Source organism: Anomaloglossus baeobatrachus, chromosome 8 (genome assembly GCF_048569485.1).
Source record: "Anomaloglossus baeobatrachus isolate aAnoBae1 chromosome 8, aAnoBae1.hap1, whole genome shotgun sequence".
Classification (NCBI taxonomy): domain Eukaryota; kingdom Metazoa; phylum Chordata; class Amphibia; order Anura; family Aromobatidae; genus Anomaloglossus; species Anomaloglossus baeobatrachus.
The window spans coordinates 38,936,573-38,960,716 of NC_134360.1; the positions used below are offsets into that span (position 1 = coordinate 38,936,573).

Consider the following 24,144-nt stretch of genomic DNA (forward strand, 5'->3'; position numbering starts at 1 on the left):
AACGTGCAGCAGGATACAGTATGCTGTCCAGAGTCCAGATGTGCATTGCAGCTGACGGCGGCCACTTTGAGCATCAAAGTTAAATGAGCGCCATATGCGTGACCAGCATTCAATGTTTTTTGGGGGGGGGGGTCATGGGTTTCATATCATAGCATTTCTGTATACAAGGTGACAATTCGTATTGAATTGATGATGCCATACAACTTTGTAATTCACTTTTTTTCTCTATCTCGTTCCGTTTTCGAGGTAAAAATGCTAACTGTTGTTTTCCACCAGGTGGCGCTATAGGTGGTTTCATTGCGTAGCGCATGGCTACTTTACTATACCTAGACACCATTTCTATGCCTATAGCTGCCGCCGTTCTAAAGTTAATGACGGTGGACAGGATATGGGTGGACACACTGTATAGAGCAGTCTGGGCTCCTATATACAGTATTCTAGAATGCTATATATAAGAGCCCACTGGTGGTGGCTGCAGCTTATATGGGACAAATCTGGTAACAGGTTCCTTTTAATGAACCCTACAATATACGAATATTCAGAAAGGTTTCGGGCTGAACATTTTTGTTGGGAGTGCTTCAATGAATTTGATGCGTCTTCCGTGCACCACAGACGAAAAAACATTTCTTTTGTATTTTGGCATAAGCTTTGATGGGTTATGAGGTGTGATTGGCCATGCCTCTTCCCGCCTGAACTCCTCCACTTTTCAAAATGCCAAAAGTCACAAAAATGGTCATAATTATGGGGCATTTACTGCCAAGTTCAATGGCAGCTGTATACGCCATATGCAATGAGCGCCCCCTAGTAGCAACGGCAGGCAGATAGGATTATATAAAAACAAATACAAATAGAAGACAAGCAAACTAAGCAAAACGATATATAATACATACCAGGGTGACAGACGCAGACATGGCCCAGCCACGTGTCCACGCAGGAGCTGTTCGCCTGGCAGGGGACTGAATCGCAGGAGTTGGTGACGTTGCAGCCATTCTTAACATTCACAAGGTTTGTCGGTTTGGGGAAAGTGATGCCGCTCGGAGTGTCGCCGAGACGCAACCCCTAAAGTGCAAAGAGGTACAACAGTGAATATTCATGGAGGTGTAATATTCAGCATTAAAGGCGAATTCCAGGCGGGTATGGACATAGTCCTCACCTGTATGCAGCCCTCCAGGCCGTTCTGTACCTCCTGAGATGTCAGAACGCCTCCTACATAAAGGTGTTTCACCCTCAGTCCATGGAGCTCATTCCCAACATTCACAGTGTCCTACAAAATGAGAGAAAATTAGTATAAACCCAGTCCTTAAAGGGGTAGACCAGGATTTGAAAATCAACTTCTAGAAACAGCTCCCCCCATGTACATAGGTTGTCTCTGGTATTGCACCTAAGCTCCTATGAAGTGAATGAGGCTAAGCACCAATATTAAAGGGAACCTGTCACCGTTTTTTTTGGCCTATAAACTGCGACCACCACTAGTGGGCTCTTATATACAGCATTCTAACATTCTGTATATAAGAGCCCGGGCCGCTGTCTACAGTGCTCAGATGGGAGTCTTTGTCCTCCGGTGCCGGCGCTGCCTCTTTCGGCCATCTTTTGTCGCTGTCTCTGTCGTCCTTCTGAAGCCGCGGTGCATGACGCGTCCAACGTCATCCACACTCGCCGGCATTCAGGTCCTGAGCAGGGCAGATCCATTAGTATTGTAGTGCGCATGCACGGGAGCGGCGAGTGTGTATGACGTAGACGTGTCATGTACTGCGGCTTCAGAAGGAAGATGAAGATGACCGAAAGAGGCGGCGCCGAAATCGGAGGACGAAGACGCCCATCTGAGCCACATCCACTGCAGCGACCGGTTTAGGTGAATATTATAAAGTGGTTTTTATGTTATACCCCCGGCCTGGGCTCTTATATACAGCGTGTTAGAATACTGTGTATAAAAGCCCAGTGGTGGTTGCTGCAGCTTATAGGCCGAAAAAACGGTGACAGGTTCCCTTTAAAAATGTCCTGTGGACAGGGGTAGAACTGTTTTTGGAAAAAGTAGCCACAATTTTTAAAAAATTTTTACAACTCTTACAAAACTTTCTGCTACTTCCTAATATACTTCCCATTTTCATTTCTCACCATTTTCCAAATATCTATTTGATTTCAGTAAATGGAAACATTCAGGGGCTTAAAGGGAAACTGTCAGAAGGATTTTGCTATGTAATCTGAAAACAGCATAATGTAAGGACAGAGACCCTGATTCCAGGGATGTGTCACTTCTTAGGCTGTGCTGTAGTTTCAATACAATCAGTGTTTTATCTGCAGCAGATTATCACTACCTCACCAGATCTCACCATGCAGACCAGTCCAGCTAATCTGTGTAACTCCCCCCCCCCTCGATCGGCAGTTTGCTTACAATCTATAGTGTACACAAGAATCTGCCAATCAGTGGTGTAGGCAGAGTTATACACAGCTCAGCATTCTGACCACTGCTACATCTACAGCAGAGAAAACAGGGATTTTATCCAAACTACACCAAGCAGTCCAGTAAGTGATACATTGCTGGAATCATGGTTATACAAAATATACTCTATTGCCATCCATATCTGACAGACAAGGGCTATTTGTGGAATTGGTCCACCTTGCAAAGAGAGAATATAAGGGAAATTGCTAACATTGAAATTCCCTAAAATGCTATTCGCTTGGTTTCAACCTGGAGTATTCCTATAAACACGAACATAAATATAATAATACTCAGTATATGGTAACCTGTGTTACTCCAGCTGCTAGGCCATGCTGGGAGTTGTAGTTTCACAACAGCTGGAATGCACAGTTGCAAATTCAATATTGTTTTATTTTATACTATAAGACCATACCTGGTAAAACCCATAATCCAGATTGATGGTGATAACATAACGCGTTTCGCGTCCACTACGCACGTCTCGTAACTCCATCTGCAGGTCGTGCCACCTCCCATCATTCACCTGCATCTGGTCCAGCAGGAGGACAGACGATCGGCTGGAGCCACGGCCGACGGAGAACGAGACGTGTCCAGAAACCAGCTGCAAGGAAAAGTACAAACATGACGTGGGGCAAATACTAAAATAAGGTATACATAAAAAGCAATCCAGCTTATAGTATAAAGTCTACTTACCTGGCATTGAATGGTGGTATATTGGCCAGCATGCACCTGCAGCAGCAAGCCATCGGCACGGCGGGTCCGGAATGCCAGTCCCATAAACCAGGGGATGGAGATTTTCACCTCGTTTTTAAAGTCCCAGGACAGAATTCCACTCCCATTGAAATGATAGGGATGGTGCATCGCTGAGCGAGGAAAAGTATTAGTTAAAATATTGCATTTCCAGTTTATGGCCACAAGAGGGCAGCAGATTTTCTCTCCTTACTGAGTCATGCAAAGCTTATGTACAGTTATAACCCCCATCATCCACAAGACCTGAACCACGATTTCCAGATTTTTTTATTATTGCAAATGTCTCAATTTTATAAGGAAAAATACACATAAATATATATCAATGAAAGCATCATAAAGAAATAAAAACAATATAGATGAACTCACTGATCTTGCAATCTTTTCCCCCAAAGCCTAATGGACAAGCACACGTGTACGTGCCCCAGCCTGATGTGCAGTTGCCTCCATTTTTGCAGGGGTTGGGGTCACAAAATGACTGCTTTGCATTACACCCTAACAAAAAAATAAATAAATAAATGCAGATATTATTAAATTGGAATATAAAATGGATAAGAACTGTTAAAGGACCAATAAAAATGGGGGAACATGGCTGGGAGTTGTAGTCCATGGAAAGTTTATTTTGTTTGTTGATAAGGTGATGGTATACCGTAGTAACATGGGATCACGTTATAGGAAAGGAGAAGCCCTTTAAGTTAACATCTACCTTATTTTTCGGATTATAAGATGCACTTTTTCCCACCAAAACTGGGGGTAAAAATAGGGGTGCGTCTTCTAATCCAGATATGGGGGTGTCACTGCAGTGGAGCAGCTCAGGAGGGTCACAGGATGGAAGGTCGGTGATTCAATGGGCGCCATTGATCTGACAATGGGCTGTCGGTTCCATTGAATCACCCGCAGTTGACACAATGGACTTCAAGAAAATGGCCGCGAAGGCGGCGCGTGCGCAGACTGATGCGAAGGACTTCAAGAAAGTGGCCGCGGAGTCCTGTCTGCGCACACGCCGGCTTCATGGCCATTTTCTTAAAGTCAATCTCGTCAACCACGGGCGATTAAATGGAGCCTGCAGTCCGCCAATAGATCAATGGCGCCTGCTGCTGTGAAACATCCGCCATGCTGCGCACTCCCAAACGTGGTCCATCCGCCATGCTGCGCACTCCCAAACGTGCTCCATCCGCCATGCTGCGCACTCCCAAACGTGCTCCATCCGCCATGCTGCGCACTCCCAAACGTGCTCCATCCGCCATGCTGCGCACTCCCAAACGTTCTCCATCCGCCATGCTGCGCACTCCCAAACGTGCTCCATCCGCCATGCTGCGCACTCCCAAACGTGCTCCATCCCCCATGCTGTGCACTCCCCATCGTGCTCCATCCCCCATGCTGCACCAGCATCAGCCTCTCTACCCGCAGTATCAGCCTCTCTGCCCGCAGCATCAGCCTCTCTCCTCCCAGCATCAGCCTCTCTACCCGCAGCATCAGCCTCTCTCCTCCCAGCATCAGCCTCTCTGTCCCCAGCATCAGCCTCTCTCATCCCAGCATCAGCCTCTCTCATCCCAGCATCAGCCTCTCTCCTCCCAGCATCAGCCTCTCTGTCCCCAGCATCAGCCTCTCTGTCCGCAGCATCAGCCTCTCTCATCCCAGCATCAGCCTCTCTCCTCCCAGCATCAGCCTTTTCTGTCCCCAGCATCAGCCTCTCTCCTCCCAGCATCAGCCTTTTCTGTCCCTAGCATCAGCCTCTCTCCTCCCAGCATCAGCCTCTCTCCTCCCAGCATCAGCCTCTCTCCTCCCAGCATCAGCCTCTCTCCTCCCAGCATCAGCCTCTCTCCTACCAGCATCAGCCTCTCTCCTACCAGCATCAGCCTCTCTCCTCCCAGCATCAGCCTCTCTCCTCCCAGCATCAGCCTCTCTCCTCCCAGCATCAGCCTTTTCTGTCCCCAGCATCAGCCTCTCTCCTCCCAGCCTACCCCAGCCTCAGCCTCCCCCAGCATCAGCCTCCCCCAGCATCAGCCTCTCTCCTCCCAGCATCAGCCTCTCTCCTCCCAGCATCAGCCTCTCTCTTCCCAGCATCAGCCTCTCTCCTCCCAGCATCAGCCTCTCTCTTCCCAGCATCAGCCTCTCTCCTCCCAGCCTACCTTGCTCCTCCCAGCCTACCAGGCCTTGCTGACCTTCCTGAGCCGCGACACCCCCTCCTCTGAGCCTGCAAGATCACCCACCCTGCCTTCTGTGACCTGAGCAGCTCCACTACCGCCGCTCCCCTCCGCTGAGATATTCTAAGACGGATTTCCTCATTTTAACATTAAAAATTATTTTTCTCTATTTTCCTCCTCCAAATTTGGGGTGCGTCTTATAATCCAGTGCGTCTTATAAAACGAAAAATCCGGTACTTCATTTTCTTGGCCATCATAAGGTAAGAAGACAAGAGGCTATGAAGACGAGCATTCATCCTCCATCGAGCGTCCTACCTGCAGAGGTTCCATTATTTGCTATGTATGACGCCAGGTCGATCTTTCTGCTATCAATATACAGATCCTTCATACATCCTATGAACTCTCTGTGCGTCACCGGGAAGTTTTCAGGGAGATTGGGGACCCCACCGAGAAGAAGAGGACCTGTGAGATCCAAGGACCTGCAAGGATAAAGGAGATATGTCATATTTTTGTAGATAAACATGATCGGCTATTTCCATAGAAGTGAATGGAGCGGGACGCACAAGCATAGCCACCTCTCCATTCAGTGGTCGCCCCAGCAAGGAGGAAGGGGACCCCTATTTTAGAGATACAGGTAAAAACATAGACAATCTATATATATAATTGCCTTATTCTGTCTGTCTGTCTGTCTGTCTTGCTCCAAAATTGTGTCCTTACGGTGACACAAAGCTGATTGGCCGCTGGGCTCGCCATGGCCCCGCCCCCCCTCACGGATTGGCCGCTCGCCCAGGCTGCGCCCCCACACGGATTGGCCGGCCACTCGCCCAGGCTCCGCCCCCCCCCACAGATTGGCCTCTCGCCCCGGCACCCTGCAGGCATTGGCAACTCGGCCACGCCCCGCCCCCCTCACGCAATGCACGCTAGCTCTGGCCCTGCCCCCCCGCGCATTCCCCGAACGGACACGGTCACGGAGCCACGACTCCCAGGTGAGTACTGTACCCCCGGGAGCCCACATCAGCGTATGCCGCCAACCCAGCCGACACATACCCTCGCATTGCTGGGGCTGGCCGGCGTATGCTGGTGTGGGCTCCCGTGCGTGCGGGGGACGAGATACGCTGGTAACCATGCTAGCATAGTTACCAGCGCATCAAGGTCCTGCAGCGGCGGAACATACACACACACACACACATAACAACACACACACACACATACACACACATCAGATCACACTCACTCTCACACACACCTCACACACACATCACATCGCATCCACACACTCACAACATCCTGGGATATTGCTTGCTTCTCGGCGGCGATACTGTGCTGTGAGCTTCCAGGACCTGCCGGAGGATCACATGGCCAGAAGCATGTGGTATCTCCGGATGTTGTGAGTGTGAGCGCGTATGTGCAATATCGTCAATGTGTGTGTGCGTGAGTGTATGCAATAGGGTGTGTGTGAGTGTATGCGATCGGGTGTGTGTGTGTGTGTGTGTGTGTGTGTGTGTGTGAGTGTATGCGATCGGGTGTGTGTGAGTGTATGCGATCGGGTGTGTGTGTGTGTGTGTGTGTGAGAGTATGCGATCGGATCTGTGAGTGTCGGCAGAGGAGCACGGCGTGCTGGAGGAGGCTGGGAGGAGAGAGGCTGATGCTGGGAGGAGAGAGGCTGATGCTGGGAGGAGAGAGGCTGATGCTAGGGACAGAAAAGGCTGATGCTGGGAGGAGAGAGGCTGATGCTGGGGACAGAAAAGGCTGATGCTGGGAGGAGAAAGGCTGATGCTGGGATGAGAGAGGCTGATGCTGGGGACAGAGAGGCTGATGCTGGGGACAGAGAGGCTGATGCTGGGGACAGAGAGGCTGATGCTGGGAGGAGAGAGGCTGATGCTGGGATGAGAGAGGCTGATGCTGGGGACAGAGAGGCTGATGCTGGGGACAGAGAGGCTGATGCTGGGAGGAGAGAGGCTGATGCTGCGGGTAGAGAGGCTGATGCTGGGAGGAGAGAGGCTGATGCTGCGGGCAGAGAGGCTGATACTGCGGGTAGAGAGGCTGATGCTGGTGCAGCATGGGGGATGGAGCACGATGGGGGGTGCACAGCATGGGGGATGGAGCACGTTTGGGAGTGCGCAGCATGGCGGATGGAGCACGTTTGGGAGTGCGCAGCATGGCGGATGGCGCACGTTTGGGAGTGCACAGCATGCCGGATGGAGCACGTTTGGGAGTGCGCAGCATGGCGGATGGAGCACGTTTGGGAGTGCGCAGCATGGCGGATGGAGCACGTTTGGGAGTGCGCAGCATGGCGGATGGAGCACGTTTGGGAGTGCGCAGCATGGCGGATGGACCATGTTTTGGAGTGCGCAGCATGGCGGATGAAGCACGTTTGGGAGTGCGCAGCATGGCGGATGGAGCACGTTTGGGAGTGCGCAGCATGGCGGATGGAGCACGTTTGGGAGTGCGCAGCATGGGGGATGCAGCACGATGGGGAGTGCGGAGTATGGCGGATGGAGCACGTTTGGGAGTGTGCAGCATGGCGGATGGACCACGTTTGGGAGTGCGCAGCATGGCGGATGGAGCACGTTTGGGAGTGCGCAGCATGGAGGATGGAGCACGTTTGGGAGTGCGCAGCATGGGAGATGGAGCACGATGGGGGGTGCGCAGCATAGGGGATGGAGCACGATGGGGAGTGCGCTGCATGGGGGATGGAGCACGATGGGGAGTGCGGAGTATGGCGGATGGAGCACGTTTGGGAGTGCGCAGCATGGCGGATGGAGCACGTTTGGGAGTGCGCAGCATGGTGGATGGAGCACGTTTGGGAGTGCGCAGCATGGGGGATGGAGCACGTTTGGGAGTGCGCAGCATGGGAGATAGAGCACGATGGGGGGTGCGCAGCATAGGGGATGGAGCATGATGGGGAGTGCGCTGCATGGGGGATGGAGCACGATGGGGAGTGCGCTGCATGGGGGATGGAGCACGATGGGAAGTGCACACCTCCCCCCAACACACACACACACACACACGCGCGCGCACTGCACAACACACACACACACTGGGAACCACAAACAACTGCCCTACACAGACACCCACACACACAGACAACGCTGCACACACACAACACACAAACACCGCGGCACACACAAATATACGCACATACCGCACAACACACACATTGCACAAAACATACCTCCCCCCAAAACACACCACACACACAAACCGCGCAACACACACACACACAACGCTACAGACACACAGCGCTCCACAAACAACGCAACACACATACAACACCGCTCTCACCCCCCGCCACACCCAGACAACACCCAGAACATGTACAGCCCCTACACAAACACTTGGTAACTACACACAACAACATCTATCTATATATATATATATATATATATATATATATATATATATATATAACAAAAATCATACATGAACTACACAATACGTAAATTCTAAAATACCCGATGCGTAGAATCGGGCCACCTTCTAGTATATTCTAAGATGAGAATACACCACTTAGAAGGGTGTAATATAAGGAAATCCCCCAAACCAAACCCCCAAACCGGATTGTCCATCATCCGCACCCATCTTGACGCAATTTTAGTGGCAGACCCGTTCAGAGGATAATGGAAGTATTCTTACTTTTTGGAACTGGACTGGACTCCTTCGGCCGCACATGTGTAATTTGTGATTTCATTGCTGAACTTCAAAGCCACAGAAATGTCGCAATCATCCACCGCCAGCACAGCGACTTTCTCCTTGGAGGGTCCTTGGGCCACCCCCATAGATCCCGTCTTAGGCTAAAAAATAGAATGAAAATATATTAAATCCGTATGGTACCTACCAATAAGTCCGTTACTACAGCCACAAAATGGGAAGTCACCCAGCTCTTCCAAAACCCTGAATGGTAATATACTTTTTTAATATAGCAAACTGTCCCCTGCTGTGTATTTCTTCATATCTGTGTATATTTGCCATCCAAGACTCTAAGGAAGTAGACGCAATTGTGGATATAATGGTTTCTCACCCAGCTTTTCGAAAGACAGATATACAGTATATACTCGAGTATAAGCTGACCTGAGTATAAGCCGAGCCACCTAATTTTACAAAAAAAAACAACTGGGAAGACTTATTGACTCAAGTATAAGCCTAGGATGGGAAATGCAGCAGCTACTGGTAGTAATGTGCCCATATAGTCTCCTGTAGTAATGTGCCCATATGGTCTCCTCTAGTAATGTACCCATATTGTCCCTTGTAGTAATGTGCCCATATAGTTCCCTGTAGTAATGTGCCCATATTGTCCCTTGTAGTAATGGGTCCATATAGTCCCCTGCAGTAATATGCCCATATACAGTAGACCCCTGTAGTAATGTGCCCATATTGTCCTCTGTAGTAATGTGCCCATATAGTCCCTTGTAGTAATGTGCCCATATTGTTCCCTGTAGTAATGTGCCCATATTGTCCCCTTTAGCAATGTGCCCATATTGTGTCCAGTAGTAATGTGCCCATATTGTGTCCAGTAGTAATGAGCTCATATTGTCCCCTTTAGCAATGTGCCCATATTGTCTCCTGTAGTAATGTGCCCATATTGTCCCTTGTAGTAATGTGCCCATCCTTGTCCTCTGTAGTAATGTGCCCATATTGTTTCCTGTAGTAATGTGCCCATATTGTTTCCTGTAGTAATGTGCCCATATTGTCTCCTGTAGTAATGTGCCCATATTTTCTCCTGTAGTAATGTGCCCATATTGTTTCCTGTAGTAATGTGCCCATATTGTCTCCTGTAGTAATGTGCCCATATTGTCCCTTGTAGTAATGTGCCCATCCTTGTCCTCTGTAGTAATGTGCCCATATTTTCTCCTGTAGTAATGTGCCCATATTGTTTCCTGTAGTAATGTGCCCATATTGTCTCCTGTAGTAATGAGCCTATATTTTTTCCTTGTAGTAATGTGCCCATATTTTCTCCTGTAGTAATGTGCCCATATTGTCCCCAGTAGTAATGTGCCCATATTGTCCCCTTGTAGTCATGTGCCTATATTGTCCCCTTGTAGTAATGTGTCCATATTGTCCCCTGTACAAATGTGACCATATTGTCCCCTGTAGTATGTCCCCATCCTTTAGTAATGCCCTCATTTCAGTCCCCTATTATGTCGTTGTTCACATACACACACAAAAAATTATTCTGTTCCCGCAGTGTCCTCTTACCTGTTTCTTGCGGACCGCAAGCGCTATAGACCCCTCGATAATTGCAGCCAGTGCACGGGCCCGCTGTTGTTGTCGTCAGTGCTTTACTTCACTTGAATGTTTTGCGGCGCCGCAAAGCATTCAACTGAAGTAAAGAACCAGCACCAGCCGCAATCAAAGAGGGGTCTATTGTGCCTGCGGTCCGCAAAAAGCAGGTAAGAGGACACCGCGGGAACAGAGGATAGGTGAGAATAATTATTTTGTGGGACCCTCACTCGAGTATAAGCCGAGGGGGGGTGTTTTCACCATAAAAAAATGGTCTGAAAAACTCGGCTTATACTTGAGTATATACGTTAATCAATTTGTTATAAGAAGGGCGCCTGCATAATTAAACGGGGTCCGGTATGGTGGAATGGTGACTAAGGCGAAAGTAATGGAGCCAGAGACTCCTCTTACCTTGTTGTAGTAGCGCAGCTGCACCATGTGCCATTTTCCATCACTGACCCCTCCGGGGACATATGGGGCCACCAGGGTGCTCGATTCACCTAAAAATCACCCAATAAGAATGTGAATGACTCCACTGCTCATAGGGCATCCTACGTCCGCGTGGAAGGTGCGACTGCTTAATTCTGCCCCGGCCGCCCTGATAAAATGCATGCGAGGTGCGGTGCCGGCTGTCCCCATTATCCTGGAACAGATGTTCCTGCTGCTGAGGTTGCTAATCCCATTTGTACAGCATCCATCAGTGCGGTGTAATTAATAAAAGCGGACGGTGTCTATCTTGTCCATTAACGATACTCTCAGCTCCGCATTATAACGCCGCGGCTCCACAACCGCACGCTTCTCCTGAAGATACAATAGCAATTAGGAGGTTAGGAAAAAGCTAAATCTGCTCCGTGTCTGGGCTGTGGCTTCTCTGTCACAACGTGGGAAGATTTACAGCATCGGTTACAGCGTCTAAAGCGACCATCAATCTGCAGGCCGGGGCCCGTGGCACGCAAAGTATGCAAACAGGCCGAGCCGAGCCGCTGCTAATGGGCCATTTATCGACACGTATCTCCGCCACACCTGTGCCCGGGCCTGGAGGTGCACAGACGGGACGGGCGGGATGATGGATGGTTTCCAAAGTTTGTTTACTACATCCGACACCGGACTCCTAACATGAAATATTAACGAGACCACGGAGTATTCATCATTGTGTATGGTGGAAAAGAATGAGGGGGACAGTGGAGACCCTCAGCAGATGAGCACCCCCATATAGCTCTCAATTTCCTAACCCAAGTGCAGCTCCGAAGTATAATTCAGGATAATTGACTCCACCATGTAATGTATGTACACAGTGACTGCACCAGCAGAATAGTGAGTGCAGCTCTGGAGTATAATACATTATATGTAACTCAGGATCAGTACAGGATAAGTAATGTAATGTATGTACACAGTGACTGCACCAGCAGAATAGTGAGTGCAGCTCTGGACTTTAATACAGGATGTAACTCAGGATCAGTAATGTAATGTATGTACACAGTGACTGCACCAGCAGAATAGTGAGTGCAGCTCTGGAGTATAATACAGGATGTAACTCAGGATCAATAATGTAATGTATGTACACAGTGACTGCACCAGCAGAACAGTGAGTGCAGCTCTGGAGTATAATACAGGAGGTAATGCAGGATCAGAACAGGATAAGTAATGTAATGTATGTATACAGTGACTGCACCAGCAGAATAGTGAGTGCAGCTCTGGAGTATAATAGAGGATGTAAGTCCAAATCAGTAATGTAATGTATGTACAGTGACTGCACCAGCAGAATAGTGAGTGCAGCTCTGGAGTATAATACAGGATGTAACTCAGGATCAATAATGTAATGTATGTACACAGTGACTGCCCCAGCAGAACAGTGAGTGCAGCTCTGGAGTATAATACAGGAGGTAATGCAGGATCAGAGCAGGATAAGTAATGTAATGTATGTACACAGTGACTGCACCAGCAGAACAGTGAGTGCAGCTCTGGAGTATAATACAGGAGGTAATGCAGGATCAGAGCAGGATAAGTAATGTAATGTATGTATACAGTGACTGCACCAGCAGAATAGTGAGTGCAGCTCTGGAGTATAATAGAGGATGTAAGTCCAAATCAGTAATGTAATGTATGTACAGTGACTGCCCCAGCAGAATATTGAGTGCAGCTCTGAAGTATAATACAGGATTTAACTCAGGATCATTACAGGATAAGTAATGTAATGTATGTACAACACAGTGATTACACCAGCAGAATAGTGAGTGCAGCTCTGGAGTAAAATACAGGATGTAACTCAGGATCAGTTCAGGATCAGTAATGTAATGTAATGTACACAGTGATTGCACTAGCAGAATAGTAAGTGCAGCTCTGGAGGATAATACAGGATATAGCTCAGGATCATTACAGGATAAGTAATGTAATACTGTATATGTACACAGTGACTGCATTAGCAGAATAGTGAGTGCAGCTCTGGGGTATAATGTAAGGTGTAATTCAGAATCAGTACAGGATAAGTAATATATGCATTTATAATCTAAGTGACAGAGTGTCATTTTATCAAACTATTATTCCACTATGCCAGAAATGTAACATGAAGCACCGACCTGTGGAGTATTTCAGCTGTACTTGTCCATCGTTAATCTCTACGGCCATGAAGTCATGCTTCTCGTTCAGTCGTCCATTGTAGAACAGGAGGCCATTCTTCTCTTTAGTGGCAAATCTGAATAAAGAGAAAGAAGCAAAATCAGATTTATACATCAAGAATTTATATGACTATATGTTATCAGTTACTATTATAGCACAAAGCTGTAACGAAAGTCTGTTTGTTAACATGGGTGGCTGGCCAACAGTGTACAGGTTAGACTAGGTGCACACAGTGTCTGTACACTTAGCCCACAGTATACGTCAGGAGCATTAGGCGAACATTCACTAGTTGGAGGCCGAAAAGTCTGAAGAGTATGTGCCTGCATGCTGTTTGTGTAACAGGATCAGTAAAGTAATGTATGTACACAGTTATTTCACCAGAATAGTGAGTGCAGCTCTGGAGTATAATCCAAGATGTAACTCACGATCAGTACAGGGTAAGTAATGTAATGTATCTAAACAGTGACTGCACCAGCAGAATAGTGAGTGCAGCTCTGGAGTATAATACAGGATGTAATCAGGCTCAGTACAGGATAAGAAAAGAATGTATGTATGCACCAGCAGAATAGTGAGTGCTGCTCTGGAGTACAATATAGGATGTAACTCAGGATCAGTAATGTAATGTATGTACACAGTGACTCCACCAGCAGAATAGTGAGTGCAGCTCTGGAGTATAATACAGGATGTAATTCAAGATCAGTACAGGATAAGTAATATAATTTATGTACACAGAGACTGCGCCAGCAGAATAGTGAGTGCAGCTCTGGAGTATAATACAGGATATGTAACTCAGGATCAGTACAGGATAAGTAATGTAATGTATGTACACAGTGACTGCACCAGCAGAATAGTGAGTGCAGCTCTGGAGTATAATACATTATATGTAACTCAGGATCAGTATAGGATAAGTAATGTAACATATGTACACAGAGACTGCACCAGCAGAACAGTGAGTGCAGCTCTGGAGTATAATACAGGATGTAACTTAGGATCAATACAGGATCAATAATGTAATGTATGTACACAGAGACTCCACGAGCAGAATATAGAGTGCAGCTCTAGAGTATAACACAGGATACAACTCAGGATCAGTACAGGATAAGTAATATAATGTATGTAGACAGTGATTTGGCCAGCAGAATAGTGAGTTGAGCTCTGGGGTATAATAAAGGATGTAATTTAGGATCAGTACAGGATCAGTAATGTAATGTATATACACAGTGATTGGGCCAGCAGAATAGTGAGTGCAGCTCTGGAGTATAATACAGGGTGTAATTTAGGATCAGTACAGGATAAGTAATGTAATGTATGTACACAGTGACTGCACCAGCAGAATAGTGAGTGCAGCTCTGGAGTATAATACATTATATGTAACTCAGGATCAGTACAGGATAAGTAATGTAATATATGTACACAGAGACTGCACCAGCAGAATAGTGAGTGCAGCTCTGGAGTATAATACAGGATGTAACTTAGGATCAATGCAGGATCAGTAATGTAATGTATGTACACAGAGACTCCACGAGCAGAATATAGAGTGCAGCTCTAGAGTATAACACAGGATACAACTCAGGATTAGTACAGGATAAGTAATATAATGTATGTAGACAGTGATTTGGCCAGCAGAATAGTGAGTTGAGCTCTGGGGTATAATAAAGGATGTAATTTAGGATCAGTACAGGATCAGTAATGTAATGTATGTACACAGTGACTGCACCAGCAGAATAGTGAGTGCAGCTCTGGGGTATAATAAAGGATCAGTCGGGATAAGCAATGTATTTTAATTTTTTTTTTCTCTCCAATGAATAAATCATTTAATTCTATTCTTTTTATTCAATAACTAACCATTTTAATTAGTGCTCTGCTGGATGTTAGTAAGATTTCGATCTATGGTAATTGAGCTCCCGCCAGCAACGCGATGTTGTGTTCCTAAACCTATTTATGAAGTCGGGTACATTATGGACCGTGCACTTTACAATAGTCTCCGATACTATAAAGATTTCAGTACAATTTTCACCACAGGGAAAATCAGAGGAGATGGGAAGGTATTAGAGGGAGGATGTCCAAATCCGTCTTTGGAGATTGCGGTCTGGTGGGGAGACGGGCGGTGACCTTTACTTGAAATGTTCCTCTATGGGGATTAAGCAGTTAGACATTGACAAGAAATTAATGTTTTTCCTTTGGCCTGAAATGTTCCCTTCTGCCGAGCCACTCAGTTCTTATTATCGCACCGCGCAGGATACGTTCCCTGGTCGTATGGAGGTTTTAATGGCCTTTACTTAAGAGGGTCAAGTGGTTCAAGAGCGTCATTAACTGATATAAATATCTATGAGGAGAAATGACAATGTGGAATCCGACCTTGAATATCACAAAGCGGCCGATGATACCTCACACCCGCCAAATACGTGACAGGAGGCCTCAGTGCCGGGACATGGCAGCTCGCGGGGTGGGAGCCACAAGCTGGCATCGTGGAAGACATCATGGCTAGAGGTTGGCATCAAAATGTCACCTCAGTCTTGTTGATTGGACTGATCCAAGGTAATGGAAGAGAATGGAGCAGCTGGTATAAGCTCCATTTATGTGATTAGCAGGAGGACTAAGGGAAGAATTATGACATCTCCTGTCCCCGGGCAAAAGAAACAGATGTAGGGTAATTCATCCCAATCATGGAGCTGATATGAGAGGGTTAAAGGTCTATGAAGAACGTCCCTCACCCGGGAGGACCTGGCACTTTAGTGGATTACATGGACAGCTCATTCATTGCAATGGACCCCATGTAATGCTTCAACTCTCCACTGGAGGCGCTGTAGGGAAATGTATGGACAGCTCATTCATTTCAATGGACCCCATGTAATGCTTCAACTCTCCACCAGAGGCGCTGTAGGGAAATGTATGGACAGCTCATTCATTTCAATGGACCCCATGTAATGCTTCAACTGTCCACTGGAGGCACTGGAGGCAAATGTATGGACAGCTCATTCATTTCAATGAACCCCATGTAATGCTTCAACTCTCCATTGGAGGCGCTGTAGGGAAATGTATGGACAGCTCATTCATTTCAATGGACCCCATGTAATGCTTCAACTCTCCACCGGAGGTGCTGTAGGGAAATGTATGGACAGCTCATTCATTTCAATGAACCCCATGTAATGCTTCAACTCTCCACAGGAGGCGCTGTAGGGAAATCTATGGACAGCTCATTCATTTCAATGGACCCCATGTAATGCTTCAACTCTCCACTGGAGGCGCTGTAGGGAAATGTATGGCAGCTCATTCATTTCAATGGACCCCATGTAATGCTTCAACTCTCCACTGGAGGCACTGTAGGGAAATGTATGGACAGCTCATTCATTTGAATGGACCCCATGTAATGCTTCAACTCTCCACTGGAGGCGCTGTAGGGAAATGTATGGACAGCTCATTTACTTCAATGGACCCCATGTAATGCTTCAACTCTCCACTGGAGGCGCTGTAGGGAAATGTATGGACAGCTCATTAATTTCAATGGACCCCATGTAATGCTTCAACTCTCCACTGGAGGCGCTGTAGGGAAATGTATGGCAGCTCATTCATTTCAATGGACCCCATGTAATGCTTCAACTCTCCACTGGAGGCGCTGTAGGGAAATCTATGGACAGCTCATTCATTTCAATGGACCCCATGTAATGCTTCAACTCTCCACCGGAGGCGCTGTAGGGAAATGTATGGACAGCTCATTTATTTTAATGGACCCCATGTAATGCTTCAACTCTCCACTGGAGGCGCTGTAGGGAAATGTATGGACAGCTCATTCATTTCAATGGACCCCATGTAATGCTTTCAACTCTCCACTGGAGGCGCTGTAGGGAAATGTATGGCAGCTCATTCATTTCAATGGACCCCATGTAATGCTTTCAACTCTCCACTGGAGGCGCTGTAGGGAAATGTATGGACAGCTCATTCATTTCAATGGACCCCATGTAATGCTTCAACTCTCCACTGGAGGCGCTGTAGGGAAATGTATGGACAGCTCATTCATTTCAATGGACCCCATGTAATTCTTCAACTCTCCATTGGAGGCGCTGTAGGGAAATGTATGGACAGCTCATTCATTTCAATGGATCCCATGTAATGCTTCAACTCTCCATTGGAGGCGCTATAGGGAAATGTATGGACAGCTCATTCATTTCAATGGACCCCATGTAATGCTTCAATTCTCCACTGGAGGCGCTATAGGGAAATGTATGGCAGCTTATTCATTTCAATGGACCCCATGTAATGCTTCAACTCTCCATTGGAGGCGCTGTAGGGAAATCTATGGACAGCTCATTCATTTTAATGGACCCCAAGGAATGCTTCAACTCTCCACTGGAGGTGCTATAGGTAAATTTTCATGATATGACTGTAGGATAGCAAGGGACAAGGGACTCAAGACTCCTATACTGTCCCGCCCGCTAGGGGACCCTGGACTATATCTGTCCTCACGGTTACTCCTAGTGGTGAAGATGCCTGAGTCTCATGCCCTACTATTCTCCTAAGTAAAGATAATATGTCCCATCCCCCCATGGGAAGGAAGGAATAGGAGTGTGATGGAAACACAAATTTAGACAGAAAGGGATAACATAAACTCAGACACACTGCACACTCTCAGGAATAAACAGTAAGAAACTAAAGTGGAAAGCAAGTAAAGTAAGGCAGCAACAAAAAGGGTTAACGCCACAACCGCTCATAACAATAATACACACAAACACCACTAAGCCTCTATAGATACTCCTCTTCCGTCCAGTATAGACAAGCTATAGCTGGCACTAAATGAACAGTTCAGCCATCATATATAGGAGGAGAGTGAATATGACTGGTTCTCCCATAGCATGTGACTAAAGGAGATGAACAAGGAGACCAGCAGAGATTAACTTTTGCTAGCCTGTCTAGGTACTACAAGTCTATGAGTCGACGCCCGAGTCGCCCTATACTGATCACAGACATCAGATAAGTTAGAAGGTAGAGTGCAAAAATGTGGTGATTCCACAGATCCTGATGCGGCCATGACAGTCATCAATGATTGCTTAGAAATCTTCTTGTGGTAGCAACGAGAGGCTGGATGATCGGATTCGCACGACCCAAGTATAATGGAAGTCAATGGGGAACTCGAGCATTTTTCCAAAAGAGTTCCCCATTGACTTCCATTATACTCAGGTACTAGAGTCGCGCCAAGCATCCAACTTCTTGTTACGAGTACTGAACACCAGAGCATGGTAGTGCCCGCTCATCACTAGTTACTAGTACTGAACACCAGAGCATGGTACTGCCCGCTCATCACTAGTTACTAGTACTGAACACCAGAGCATGGTACTGCCCGCTCATCACTAGTTATGAGTACTGAGCACCTGAGCATGGTAGTGCCCACTCATCACTAGTTACTAGTACTGAAAATCAGAGCATGGTAGTGCCCGCTCATCACAAGCTACGAATACAGAGCACCTGAGCATGGTAGTGCCCGCTCATCACTAGTTACGAGTACAGAGCACCCGAGCATGGTAGTGCCCGCTCATCACTAGTTACAAGTACCGAGCACCCGAGCATGGTAGTGCCCGCTCATCACTAGTTACTAGTACTGAACATCAGAGCATGGTAGTGCCCGCTCATCACAAGCTACGAGTACAGAGCACCTGAGCATGGTAGTGCTCGCTCATCACTATATACCAGTACAGAGCAGCCGAGCATGGTAGTGCTCACTCATCACTAGTTACGAGTACTGAGCACCCGAGCATGGTAGTGCCCGCTCATCACTAGTTACGAGTACTGAGCACCTGAGCATGGTAGTGCCCACTCATCACTAGGTACGAGTACTGAGCACCAGAGCATGGTAGTGCTCACTCATCACTAGTTACGAGTGCTGAGCACCTGAGCATGGTAGTGCTCACTCATCACTAGTTACGTGTACCGAGCACCCGAGCATGGTAGTGCCCGCTCATCATTAGTTACGAGTACCGAGCACCCGAGCATGGTAGTGCCTGCTCATCACAAGTTATGAGTACCGAGCACCCGAGCATGGTAGTGCCCGCTCATCACTAGTTATGAGTACCGAGCACCCGAGCATGGTAGTGCTTGCTCATCACTAGTTACGAGTACCGAGCACCCGAGCATGGTAGTGCCCACTCATCACTAGGTACGAGTACAGAACACCCGAGCATGGTAGTTCCCGCTCATCACTAGTTACCAGTACAGAACACCCGAGCATGGTAGTGCCTGCTCATCACTAGTTATGAGTACTGAGCACCCGAGCATGGTAGTGCCCGCTCATCACTAGTTATGAGTACAGAACACCCGAGCATGGTAGTGCCTGCTCATCACTAGTTACGAGTATTGAGCACCCGAGCATGGTAGTGCCCGCTCATCACTAGTTACGAGTACTGAGCACCCGAGCATGGTAGTGCCCGCTCATCACTAGGTACGAGTACAGAACACCCGAGCATGGTAGTGCCCGCTCATCACTAGTTAGGATCCCAAGGGTCAGAGCCCTCCAGTCTCAATTGATCACATTATAAGACTTGACATACTTTGCAGCTACTATGGGGCCCTGGAGAAGTTGGGGCCCAGTTTTGGTTAGTCCCACTGCCCTTTGCTTTTGATGAGTAGAATGGTCATTGTTTTATTGCACGGCTTTCCTATAATTTATCCCGTTACGTTTTATCGGCCACAAAACGCCCCCCGGGAGAGATGTTATTAAACGTGACCTCTTTAGGGCAGCAGATTAAATTTGCAGACTGAAAAGCTCATATAAAATATCCTCCTAGATAATCAAATCTAATATAATGTGACAAAAGTAATAAAAGACAGAACAGACTAATTACTGCGTCTATGGACTGGGGCAGCTGAAATATCCTGCATGTACATGTCATATAAATCAGCGGCTGCTCTGCAGAACAGAGGGGGCACTGCCAGCCGAGGGGCAGAGGGAGCCACACTCTCGTGCCACACTCTCTTGGGTGAAATACAATATGTGGTGGTGGTAAAGGTGAACGGTGGTGAATTTTTGTGCAGCGGACCCACTGTGAGGTCATCAAGCCTTAGGATAGTCCCCATGTATCTCCATTGATCACCAGTGGCAGAGGTCTATGGCATCTTGCCACCCAGTCTATGCCTGAATATGATAAGCTGCAATACCAAACATGGCCACATGACTATGAGCAGCGCTGTTTCAGGGAATTAAGTAAAATTGCTTGGTGCTAAATGGTCATTCTCCAGATCCCTAAAATCAGACCCTCCTCAATCATAGAACAGGCTATATCTAGCAGTGGCATAATTAGGATACTAATTTTATTATGTGACTATCAATATAAGGATCATCTCGAAGGAGTTGTTCTGGAGGTACAGGGCTGTAATGTTTGGCTCGCTCGTTGTGGCACTGTGACTATCATTATCAAGGCATAGTCTTTGATCGAAAGTATTATGGGGGCACTGTGGTTGTTATTCCGGAGAAATAAAGTTTGGCTTTGATAAAGGGGCACTCTAGATTTGGGTGTTAATGATGTTTGGCTATGTAAAGGAGGAACTGTGGACATAATTGTGGAGGCAATTTAGATACAAAAATTATGGGGGGCAATGTGGAAATCATTTCTGCAGTACCATGCCTGACTCTGCCAAGGGGGCAACACGGCAGTAATACCAGCACACTGTAGTGGGAACAGTTATCAGAGGACTACAGCTATTAATATGGGGGCACTGTGGCTGGTTCTGGTATTAAAGCACTGTAGCTATCATTATTGCCGTAATTGGCAAAGTAATGGGGGCACTGTGGTTGTTATTGTAACGACACTCTACATGGAACTGGTATTGGTATATTGTAACTGGTTCTCATACTAAAGTTCTGTCGCTGTCATTAAGGTGGAACAGTGATTCATTCTCAAATTGAAGCCTTTATTATGGGGGTACTATGACTGCTTCTCTCACTGAAGCACTGTAGTCATCATTTTGTGGGTACTGTGGCTGGTCCTCATACTGAATCACTGTAGTTGTTATAATGAGGGTACTGTGGCTTGTCTTTATACTGAAACCGTCATTATGGGGAATACTGTGGCTTGTCAGCATACTGAAGCCCTGTAGTCATCATTATGGGGGTATTGTGGCTGGTCCTCTTACTGAAGCTTTGTAGTCATCATTATGGGGGTTACTGTGGCTTGTCTTCATACTGAAGCCCTGTAGTCATCAATATGGAGGTACTGTGGCTGGTCCTCAACTGAAGTGCTGTAGTCGTCATTATGGGGGGTACTGTGGCTGGTCCTCATACTGAAGCACTGCAGCTGTCATTATGGGAGTACTGTGGCTGTTCCTCATACTGAAGTGTTGTAGTTGTTATAATGGGGTACTGTGGCTGGTCCTCATACTGAAGTCCTGTAGTCATCATTATGGGGGGTACTGTGGCTAGTCCTCATGCTGAAGTGTTGTAGCTTTTATTATGGGGTACTGTGGCTGGTCCTCATACTGAAGTGTTGTCGCTGTTATTATGGGGGTACGCTGACTGTCATTATGTGACATAATGATTGGTACTATGGAGCGCACTGTGTTGGCCTTGTACAGATATTAGGCCTGGTACTGCTATTTCCCATATCCTCACACTGGGAGTAGGTCAGGAGCTTTCTATAGAATATATGGTAAGACTTTATCATTTCCTAACACAGATATTATGTAACACATCTCGTTATATCCTCAGCTTCAGAGAGATCCGGGCTGAGCGCTGATCAATATCCTGACTAATAAATGAATCATTGTAACAACATCAGGGAGGATCAATCCCCAGAGAACAGCCGCTGACTGATCACCACAATCACAGTGATTCACTAACAATAACCGGCAGCACGAGAACATGAATATTTCAGCAGCTCAGGGGTAAATAAAAAGGCATTAAACTACCACAACCATCATCCTCAGAATGAAATGTAACATTGCTGGGGAACTACCAGGTGTCAGAATATATGGAGATACGAGAAGATGGATGGATGGATATATGGAGATATGAGAGGATGGATGGATGGATATATAGGAGATATGAGAGGAAGGATATATGGATGGATATATGGATGGATGGATATATGAGAGATATGAGAGGATGATGGATGGATGGATGGATGAATGGATGAATGAATATGTGGGAGATATGAGAGGATGGATGTATGAATGGATATATATAAGATATAAGAGGATGGATGGATATATGGGAGATAAGAGAAGATGGATGGATGGATGGATATATGGAGATATGAGAGGATGGATGGATGGGAGATATGAGAGGATGGATGTATGGATATATGGAGATATGAGAGGATGGATGGGAGATATGAGAGGATGCATGAATGGATATATGGAAGATATGAGAGGAAGGATGGATATATGGGAGATATGAGAGAATGGGTGGATGGATGGGAGGTATGAGAGGATGGATGGGAGATATAAGAGGATGGATGGATGGGTGGATGGGAGATATGAGAGGATGGATGGGAGATATAAGAGGATGGATGGATGGGACATATGAGAGGATGGATGGGAGATATGAGAGGATGCATGGATGGATATATGGGAGGTATGAGAGGATGGATGGATATATGGGAGGTATGAGAGGATGGATGGATGGATGGATATATGGTTAATATGAGAGGATGGATGGATGGGAGATATGAGAGGATGGATGAATGGATGTATGGATATATGGAGATATGAGAGGATGGATGAGAGATATGAGAGGATGAATGAATGGATATATGGAAGATATGAGAGGAAGGATGGATATATGGGAGATATGAGAGAATGGGTGGATGGATGGGAGGTATGAGAGGATGGATGGGAGATATAAGAGGATGGATGGATGGGTGGATGGGAGATATGAGAGGATGGATGGGAGATATAAGAGGATGGATGGATGGGACATATGAGAGGATGGATGGGAGATATGAGAGGATGCATGGATGGATATATGGGAGGTATGAGAGGATGGATGGATATATGGGAGGTATGAGAGGATGGATGGATGGATGGATGGATATATGGTTAATATGAGAGGATGGGTGGATGGATAATTTGTAAGTTTCCTCCTATAGATGATCACCACTAATCAGCATTGTGGAATAGACAGGACCCCTCTGACTCAACGCCTCGTATGAGGTCCTCCTCCCAGCATATACAGCGCACTGATCTGATTGGTGTGCGGAGGGCACCTAATGACATCATCGTCATCAAACTATTCTAATCTAATGGGTAAGTGCTGAGCTTTCATGGAAAGCAGCCGACGGGAACAACTGTGATGGAGCAGAAGCTCAGAGAGGAACGAGGGGACAATGAAAATACAAGGAGGAGAATGAGGGCAGTAGCCTGGAGCCTCCTGTTAAAAAATAAATGCATTTTCTCTCAAGATAGATAAATAAACAGAACTACAAAAAAAAATTATTCCCCATCCATCGCTAATTCTGTTTATTATGAAAATTTACAAAGTTCCTGTTGTTTGTACTAAACTAATGAAACAAGAATAATATAAAAACCTGAGCACAACTAATAAAACAAGTGGTTTTACAAATTCAGCCCAAAATGCAGCTTTACTACTGCAGTCTCCAAATTATTCATCCCCTTCAAGAAAAGTGTCTTTAGTACTTAGCACAGCCCTGCTAGCTGTTATATCCTGCTGAAAATGTAATGCATAGCCAGAAAATCAACATCTGGCAACGATCCTTAATATCCTTAGTCTTAGTAGTTAGCAGAAACCACTTGTTATATTACTGTAGTTTCTTTACGGTATTTAACATTTTCTTGCTTCATTGGTTTATTGCAGAAAGTTAGTAACTTTTCCCAATAGACTGAATTTGCATAGTGCTGCAACAATGGTGTTTTACTGCTGCAAAACTCTACAAGATAGATAGATAGAGGGATAAATAGAGGGATAGATAGATAGATAGATAGAGGGATAGATAGATAGATAGATAGATAGATAGATAGATAGATAGATAGATA

At 46.5% G+C, this 24,144-nt stretch overlaps 1 protein-coding gene across 2 annotated transcripts in view; it reads right to left on the reverse strand.

Annotated features, from left to right (window-relative positions):
• Positions 1-24,144, reverse strand: part of CELSR3 (cadherin EGF LAG seven-pass G-type receptor 3) — a 192,358-nt gene that overhangs the window by 63,152 nt on the left and 105,062 nt on the right. For both annotated transcript variants that reach the window (XM_075321490.1, XM_075321489.1), the window contains exons 4-12: positions 13,128-13,243; positions 10,963-11,051; positions 8,968-9,125; positions 5,647-5,810; positions 3,554-3,679; positions 3,131-3,300; positions 2,853-3,038; positions 1,154-1,264; positions 891-1,059 (exon numbers count right to left, since the gene is read on the reverse strand). In XM_075321490.1, coding sequence (XP_075177605.1) covers positions 891-1,059; positions 1,154-1,264; positions 2,853-3,038; positions 3,131-3,300; positions 3,554-3,679; positions 5,647-5,810; positions 8,968-9,125; positions 10,963-11,051; positions 13,128-13,243 — 1,289 coding nt within the window. The remainder of the gene's footprint in view (positions 1-890; positions 1,060-1,153; positions 1,265-2,852; positions 3,039-3,130; positions 3,301-3,553; positions 3,680-5,646; positions 5,811-8,967; positions 9,126-10,962; positions 11,052-13,127; positions 13,244-24,144) is intronic.